This window comes from Carcharodon carcharias, chromosome 8, assembly GCF_017639515.1.
Source record: "Carcharodon carcharias isolate sCarCar2 chromosome 8, sCarCar2.pri, whole genome shotgun sequence".
Lineage (NCBI taxonomy): Eukaryota > Metazoa > Chordata > Chondrichthyes > Lamniformes > Lamnidae > Carcharodon > Carcharodon carcharias.
In genome coordinates, this window is record NC_054474.1 from 42,981,688 (window position 1) to 42,989,794 (window position 8,107).

At 44.2% G+C, this 8,107-nt stretch overlaps 1 protein-coding gene across 1 annotated transcript; it reads right to left on the bottom strand.

Moving 5' to 3' along the window:
* Positions 1 to 444: 444 nt before the first annotated feature.
* cxcl14 (chemokine (C-X-C motif) ligand 14) lies at positions 445 to 4,395 on the bottom strand. The gene is made up of 4 exons (XM_041194184.1): positions 4,050 to 4,395; positions 3,552 to 3,657; positions 3,322 to 3,435; positions 445 to 1,310 (listed from the first exon to the last, which is right to left on the bottom strand). Exons 1-4 carry the CDS (start codon positions 4,114 to 4,116, stop codon positions 1,295 to 1,297), a joined length of 303 nt encoding a protein of 100 aa, XP_041050118.1. The 5' UTR covers positions 4,117 to 4,395; the 3' UTR covers positions 445 to 1,294.
* Positions 4,396 to 8,107: the final 3,712 nt, after the last annotated feature.

Sequence of the window (8,107 nt, forward strand, 5' to 3'; positions counted from 1 at the left end):
ATAGCTGATAGGTGGGCATATACCGATACCACCCCCACCCCACCAAAACCTGCCGATCAAAATGTTGGGTGCGCGTACACCAATAGTGTAGTTTGGAAAAACCAATTTCACGGACCGGGACGTGGAGATCGGAATTGGCTGGGTTTTTTATTTCTTGATCCACGAGTAACTTGTTGCCTCAATTTTCCATCTTCATTTACTGGCTCTCTGTTCCACATAGATCTTTCAGTACCTGAGAACCAGAAGGATGTGTGTTCAGGCACACAGGCCAGCACACGCACACATTGAATTACAGTTGCCCATTCTGGGAGGCAAGGGAATGGAACATTTCAACTACACTCATTACAGTCCACTCATTCAATCACACCCGCTGTGACCTGCTTTATAGATGGTGTTTGTTTCGAAGGGAGAAGAAATAGATTACTTTCTGAAACGAAGCGTTGATTTGAATTTAATATGAACGCGTTTATTTCACTCGTGCACAGTGCACAGTAAATACAAAATAACTAGAAATACAACCAAGTTTTTTGCGATTTCCTCCGAATGAGGTGTACAACGTTTCCGCAGTTTCTTAAATTTTAATTGAAAACACTTTAAATTTCATCAGAGCCATGATTACAAAGTCTCAGCTGCTGCTATATTTACAGACAGTACACTGCATATTGCGATTATGAATAATTTGGCAGGAATATAGATAGATGCTAAGCGCAGATGCAACCACGGCTGTAATTTAACCGCTTGCTATGGGCCCAACCCACTATTCCCTCCAAAGTAAAGTATCGATTTCCTCCCACAAAGACAAAAGCAGAACATAATGTTTTCTTAAATCATTTTTCCTTGCTTAATTCACGATTGTTTCCTTGAGATGCGCTCTCCGTATTCAAATGAACGCACAGAACTACTCCTGCGCAAAAAGTGTTTTAAAGTCATGAGTGTACCTTTTAGATATCACAATATGCCAGGTAATGAAATACAAAAATATCAAATTACACCATATTTAATGAAGAAAGCCGTTTTCTCGTCATTTATTCATTCGAGCGTTCACACAGCCATGGAGGCGAAGAGACTGGAGTACAAAGCCGCTTGGCTGACTTCTCACTGCACCCTGTAGTGGTGAGCCTGTTGTATAGTAAGTGACCATTGGTAAAGCAGTACATTACCGGAGAGAGAGGGGGAGAGACAGAAGAGTTCATTGTGCTGGAAACGAAGATCCTTTAATCAGACTTACGTAGTTTAGTCTGTCGCTTCAGTAAGTGCAGGTTTTGTGTGCATTCTTAGGAAAAGGAGAACAAAACTACTCCTCATAAACCCTGCAAACAAAAAATGAAGACGTTATTTAAATATAAACGCACAAAGAATGATTACATTTCAGCTAAGGTCGTATCGTTCTCTGAGGATGTATTGTAGATCAACGGATCGATAACATTGACACATTGTATACCCCATCGATGAAGCAAAGCCTTTTCCCTATCTAGTCCTTTATCGGGTACGAAGCTGTTTAGCAAATTCCTCATTACACCCAAAATATGTTTGAGGCAAATCCGCCGGGTTCTGAGATTCCGTTAATTAGGGTTTGTGTTTAAACTTTCCGCTCAAAGTTAGGCATTCTGTAATTGTCCTGCTGAGCAGTTTTATATCTAAGTGGCTGTAAATGTGGATCCGTGTCTGTAGCCAAGCGGTGGGAGACGCCTTTTCATTGCAGTCCAGTGGGAAGCTTCGTACCAAGTGTCTCGGCATGGGATGTTAAAAGAATGGGTGTTGGTGCCTGTAGTTTGGCGTGCGCTGGGCCGTAGCGCTCCCCCTGCACCGAGCTCCATTTCGGCGGGCTTACTGTGACCCAGATGGATCTCTCCTGCCTCCCTCTGCACAATACCCTTCATGGACACTGGTCTGGGACTGCGAACTGCCGTGTACTGGAGCACAACTAAGCCCCATACGCGTTTGGCTGTGCAGTTGAATAGAAGTAGCTTCCCTGCTGGCATAACCTGAGTCTCTTTGAAATCTGTCGCTGACCCCGGACATGCGCATATAGCGAACGTCAGCATACGAGAAGTGAGTTCAATGGCACTTGGTGTAGTGAACGCCACTTTGGGGCCAATTTTGCTTTCAGGGCTCTAGGTGCTATGAGAATGCACAGCCTGAAGGACGTGAAACCAGATGGAGAAAGGGAGGGAGTTAATTCCCCTCCTCCAATTGGTCAGATTGCCAGATTTCATATTGATACTTACACTTCAAGCAAAAGTACAGTTTTAATCCAACTGGTACTTCAGTTACAAAAAAAGGCCAGTTACTGTTTGCAGGAAGGGTGTTTCCCTTGGCTGGGGGAGTTGGGGGGTGGGGGGGTCTAGGACCAGGGGAGATAGTCTCTTAATAAGAGGTAGGCCATTTAGGACCTTGGTGAGGAGGAGTTTCTTCACTCAGAGGGTGGTGAATCTTTAGAATTCTCTACCCCAGGGGTCTGTGGAAGCTCAATCATTGAATGTGTTCAGGATAGAAATGGACAGGTTTTTAGATAGTAAAGATGTCAAAGAATATGGGGATAGTGCAGGAAAATGCCTTTGAGGTAGATGGTCAGCCAGGATCCAGTTTTAATGGCGGAGCAGGCTCGAGGGGCCGAACGGCCTACTCCTATTCTTATTTATTATGCTCCTAGAACATTTCCATGGAGTTTATATTGAACCGGATCCTTTGTTAAACAACTTTATGCTGAACTCACATTCGGCATAAACCAAATGCGTTATGAATTCGCCACAAAACTATAGGAAATTGTGTAGACTGGGGGTAATTTCCGTCAGAGTTTCCCATTGTCCATTTGAGCTTTGGCAGAAACCGCGGGAACAAATAGTAGTTAAGATAAGAGAGAGGGAGAAACCGATCCCCTAGCAATCTAGCCTCCAAATCTACTGCAAAGGGCGGATCATCCTCCTAAATGTAGAATTATGAGAAATACAAGATCAGGTAAAATAAAAAAAATTGACACAAGTCTCCCTACCCGACCACCGCCCCACCCCCACCCTACCCTGCCTCACTGAAACATCAGAAATCAAACATTTGATAATGTAACCAAGGACTTCGGAGGGAGAGAAGGAAAAAGCTTTCTTCAGGGATCCATGTTAGAACTGTGTGAAACATCGGATAACTACACCCGGTCGATGTTAGACAGGGAACTTAGCAAAACACCAGTCAAATGGCCAGCAAGAAATCTCTTTCAATTAGAGTTTCAATCATTCACCTTCACGGGAAACATCAAGACATCATTAACAACTTGCCGGAAGTTTTCTCACAATGGACACACAGGTGGAGGGGCAAAGGCCAACTCACCGAATATCTTCTCTCCAGGTGTTATACCGTTTGAGCAAATGTCTGGTAGTCGGGAGTTTGGGATGTAAGCAGTACTGCCGGCCCTTGAATCGATCTCCTTTCGCCATGGTAACACTGGTAAGGAAGAAAAGCTTATGAGAGACAAAGTGACATATGGCTCCTTGTGCTTCACGTACTCTCTAAAATAACTAACATCAGTGCGAATAGCACCAGGATATTGATGCACTCACAAGATCATTTTTTCTTTACAGTAAGGGTATCGGGGTCTGGATTCCACTTTTCGGACGTCCTTGTAGCGGATCTTCGGGCTCTTCCGTGTACATTTACATTTGTAAGCTAGGAGAGATGCAAAGCATGTTAGAACCCGCCAGCAAGTACACTACACACTGAATCTAGGCAACGATGAATAACTATATTATTTACACTTTTGTCCACAAGGGTTTAACATGTGTATTTAAAACACAGGCATTTGAAAAATGCTGCTTCAAATATATCTGGAAATGAATTCCAGCACCTGAACTGAGATTTTCCAGCGGGCATGAATGGGTTTAAAATTGGACTGGAACTTCAAGCACATTTGATGGAAGCACGCTTAACATATTAGCCGCGTGGTGTGTCCTTCAGGGGAAAAAAGGGAATTCCTGACAGCACCTTGAAAGCGCAGGCAGGCCGGTAAATAAGGAGAGGCAACTAAAAAGAGACAGTCAGGAAAGAAACACGCGTGTTACCTTCGACATCGATGGAGCAAATAACGATGAGCAGCAGCAGGAGGGTTGCGGCAACTAAGCCCTTCATAGTCGGACGTGAAGTGACCTGCGAGTCAGTGGATATCAATGGACAGTCCCGATGTCGACAACTCCGATCTCCTCCCCGGCTCTGAGCTGCGATACCACTCGTGTCCTCTTCAGACTCAGTTTGGCTCTGAGCGCATCCGTGCGAACCGCCCTGGTTTATAATAAAGCCTAATTATTATGCATAACAATTCCACGAATCATAGATATTACCTAATGGTTAAGGACGGAATAGTGGGAATGGAGACAAGCAGGCGGAAAGGACAGAGGCGTGGGGCGGGAGTAAGAGAGGAGTGTTTCCAAACGGGCAAGTGATCAGGTGAAGGAGCCCACACAGCCCAAGCAGCAGGTATTGCAGCTGCTGATGGCCACAAGCCGCAGGGTCCTAAAACCTTCATTCCCTCTGAGCATCAGCGGCGTACAACCCGACTACAAGCAGCCATTTGGGCGTGTTTTAAACTTAGACATTGCTGCACACTGCCTAAAAGGACGGTGGACGTATATTTAATAACGTATGAGACTAACTGGATCAGCCGCACACACACAATGGCAGGAATGACCTTCGCTTTGTAAGATGTTGTGATTCTGTGAATAGTAACTTTCAAAGGGAATTAGATATATACTTGAAAAGGACAGCAGGACTGTGGGACTAATTGTTAGCTCTTAATGAACTGGCGCAGAAGTGATGGGCCAAATAGTTCTATACTGTATGTGCTATATAATGCTAGGATTCCATTTAATGCACAGGGGTACAGGACAGTGGGAATTTTTAACTTCTTGTGCTTGGCGTTAATGTTAATAGACTCAAAATGGTGTCAGTAGCCTTACCGTCCCATTAACCTGCCAATGGGAAAGGTGCCATTTTGAATGGGATGCGCTGCTGTACCACCTAAGCAGCTTTTGCTACAGGCATAGGAGTCTTTAAATAAGCAAATCGGGGACTCGTCACCATTTCAGCTTGGGAATATTCAGGTCATACATAGTGCATGTTCCGATCAGTTCCATGGATGACCATAGTCAAAATGTAAGCTTGAAATTATCTTTGTGGGATCAGGCGGTGCTCTGCTGTCAGTTCACTGAACGGACAGTGCCAACTCTCCTTCAGGGGTAGCTGTGAGGAATACCCTGGCTCTAATGAAATGAGCTCTAACACACAAATGTAATTGAAAGCTAAATAAGAATGTGAAATAGTAGCAGGAGAAATTGTTAGCTCCACATGACAAAGACTGTTCCCGATAACACACACAACTAAATGATAGATTGTTGATCCACCTAAACAATACTTAAATTGCTGGTCACTCCCAATATCCCATTTCAAAATGTATTGAATGAACCTAGTAGGTTCATTTACTTTGGTAGGAAGGATAGAAAAGCAAAATATTTTTTAAATAGCCAGGAAATACTGAATGTTGGTGTTTGAAGGGATTTGTGTGTCCGATCTAATCACCCCCAACCCAACTACCCACTCCCGTCCCACCACCCACACACACACACTGACTCACTCACCAATTACCCACTCACTCATCACTCACATATTCACTCACCCACTCACTCACCCAATGAACCACTCACTCACCCACTCACTCACTAACTCACCCATTAAACCACTCACTCACCCAGTCAGTCATCCACTCACTCACTAACTCACTCACCCATTGACCCACTCAGTCACCCACTCAGTCACCCGCTCACACCCCACTCACTCACCCACTCACTCATTCACTCACCCACCCTCACTTACCCACTCATTCACCCACTCTCACTCACTCAACCATCCACCCCCTCACTGTTCACTCACTTCAATCACTCACTCACTCCCTCACTGTCACGTGGAAAGATGAGAACTTGTAAAACTTACCTGAATATGGCAGCTACTGTTGTAAAAGGAGTCCCCTTTTTGCTCATCTTCTCCTGCACTCGCCAGTCTTGGCCTTGAAACGCTGGTGCTGACCCATCACTGCTGTAGCTGAGACCTCAAGTCTCTGCTTAAATAACGCAACATGGTCGAGGTGCAGAAATCTTCACTGGTGACAATGCATGCAGCATTGATACTAACTGGAAGATCTGTGGGAGTGGCGGTGGAGGTGGGGTGCAATGAAGGCTCACTAGATTGATTTCTAAGATGAGAGGGTTCACCTATGAGGAGTGAGTGAGTAGAATGGACCTATAATCTCTGGAGTTTAGAAGAATGAGAGGTGATCACATTGAAACATTTTGAGATTTAAGATTTTGAGAGGGCTTTGCAGGGTAGATGCTGAGAGGATGTTTCCTCTCACTGGAGAATCTAGAACTAGGGGGCATGGTCTCAGGATGAGGGATTAGCCATTTATATCCAAGATGAGGAGAAATTACTTCATGCAGAGCATTGTGCATTTTTGAAATTCTCTACCCCAGAGGACAATGGTTGCTCAGTCATTGAGCATATTCAATATTGTGGTTCTTGAGCCTGAATTTTCCAGTGGCATTGGGGTCCAGGCAATGAGCCCAAATGTGAATTGTGAGCTCATCCATACAGTTGAGTCCACTGGCGCAACTTTTCAGAAAGTGTCCTCCTAATTAGCCACCTCTGTGCTCATCACACTATTAAAGATTGCGGGCAGGCTTCTGATGCTGCAGGCCCAATCCAACAGCCTGCAGTTATGTCAGTCTACCAGGCTTATTTTCATGATAGAATAAAAATGCAAGAAATTATATCCCGACATGATTGTCCCCTATCTTCCCACCCTCCCACCCCACCCTCATCACCTTCAACCTTCATCTTCATGCGGCTATTGTTGATGTTAAAGATGAGCCATAATCGTATTGAACAGTGGAGCAGGTTTGAGGAATATGGTCTACTCCTGCTCCTATTTCCTTTGTTCTCATGGTGTTATATATAGTCCGCACATACCTCAATAGCAGTACATTAAGTGGTACTCTAATAAGGGTTCTGAATGTTAAGCTTTACAAATGTTCACAATGTCATAATGCCTTTGTTAGGAACAAACCTGGAATATGAACTTTCTCGAGACTTCTTCCGCTTGGCTGCTATAACATTAGTGGAAGTCTCATTTAGATGCATAAAGGAGGTTTTTGTTAAATGTCTCCCACCAGTTACAGCAGCAAACTGGCCAGAGAAGCCATGAGAAATTTCACCCACTGCAGAAAGCAGTGTATGTTTTGAAATGAAGAAATCTCACCTGTACAACTGGCATCTCTTTTTTCTAAAAAATCAGAACATTTTCACTGGTGTAAAATTAAGGTTTATTTATTTTATTAAGTATGTGGGCCTATGAACAGTAATAAAGCTGGAACGTCTATAATAGGTGAAAAATCAAAAACATTTTTTTGAAATCTGTTGCTTGCCCACTTCACTAATATAATTTTTCAAATCCCCCCTCCTTCCCATTCCCTGCACAACCCTTACCCCCTGCCTGCTGAAGTACTTTTCCAGCTTTTCTGCTGAGGTAGCTTTCCAGTCTTCAATCCCAACTGAATTATTTTACCACCCCCCCACCCCAAGTATTTTTCCAATCTCCCCCTACATTGATGTACGGATCCAACTTTTTGCTGAGGTATTTTTCTAATCCCACTCCAGCTTTCCCAACTCCAAGGAGATACTTTGTAAATGTTGCTACTGAGGAATTTTTTGACCTCAACCCCCACTTCCTATTCTACCAAGGACCCCAGAAACACCTACTGGGGCAGTGGATGTTTACCACAGCCTTCCCGTGCTCCTACTTGTCAACAAGCTGTTGGAAAATGTTAAAACAAATTCCACTTTCCAGCCAGGAGGTTTGGGCCTCAAGAAGGAAGCTAACTTGGTTCAGACCTGCAAATAATTATGGTTACATTCCCATTTCCTTATTTCTGAGTCCACAGGGTCCCTTACCTCCTGCTGCTTCAGGTGGAAGCTGGCTAGACCATCTCATGCTGTGTATGCACAACTTCAGTTCCTCCCAACTTCAAGTGTGAATACCCGCTGGAAGCAAATAAAACAAGATTACAAATCCACC

Excerpts from the sequence above, each read along its gene's own strand:
- cxcl14 (XM_041194184.1), bottom strand. The coding sequence starts at position 4,116 with ATGAAGGGCTTAGTTGCCGCAACCCTCCTGCTGCTGCTCATCGTTATT. Across the intron at positions 3,658-4,049 it reads TTGCTCCATCGATGTCGAAG|CTTACAAATGTAAATGTACA; the intron begins GTAACACGCGTG and ends CATCTCTCCTAG. Across the intron at positions 3,436-3,551 it reads TGTAAAGAAAAAATGATCTT|TGTTACCATGGCGAAAGGAG; the intron begins GTGAGTGCATCA and ends CTTCCTTACCAG.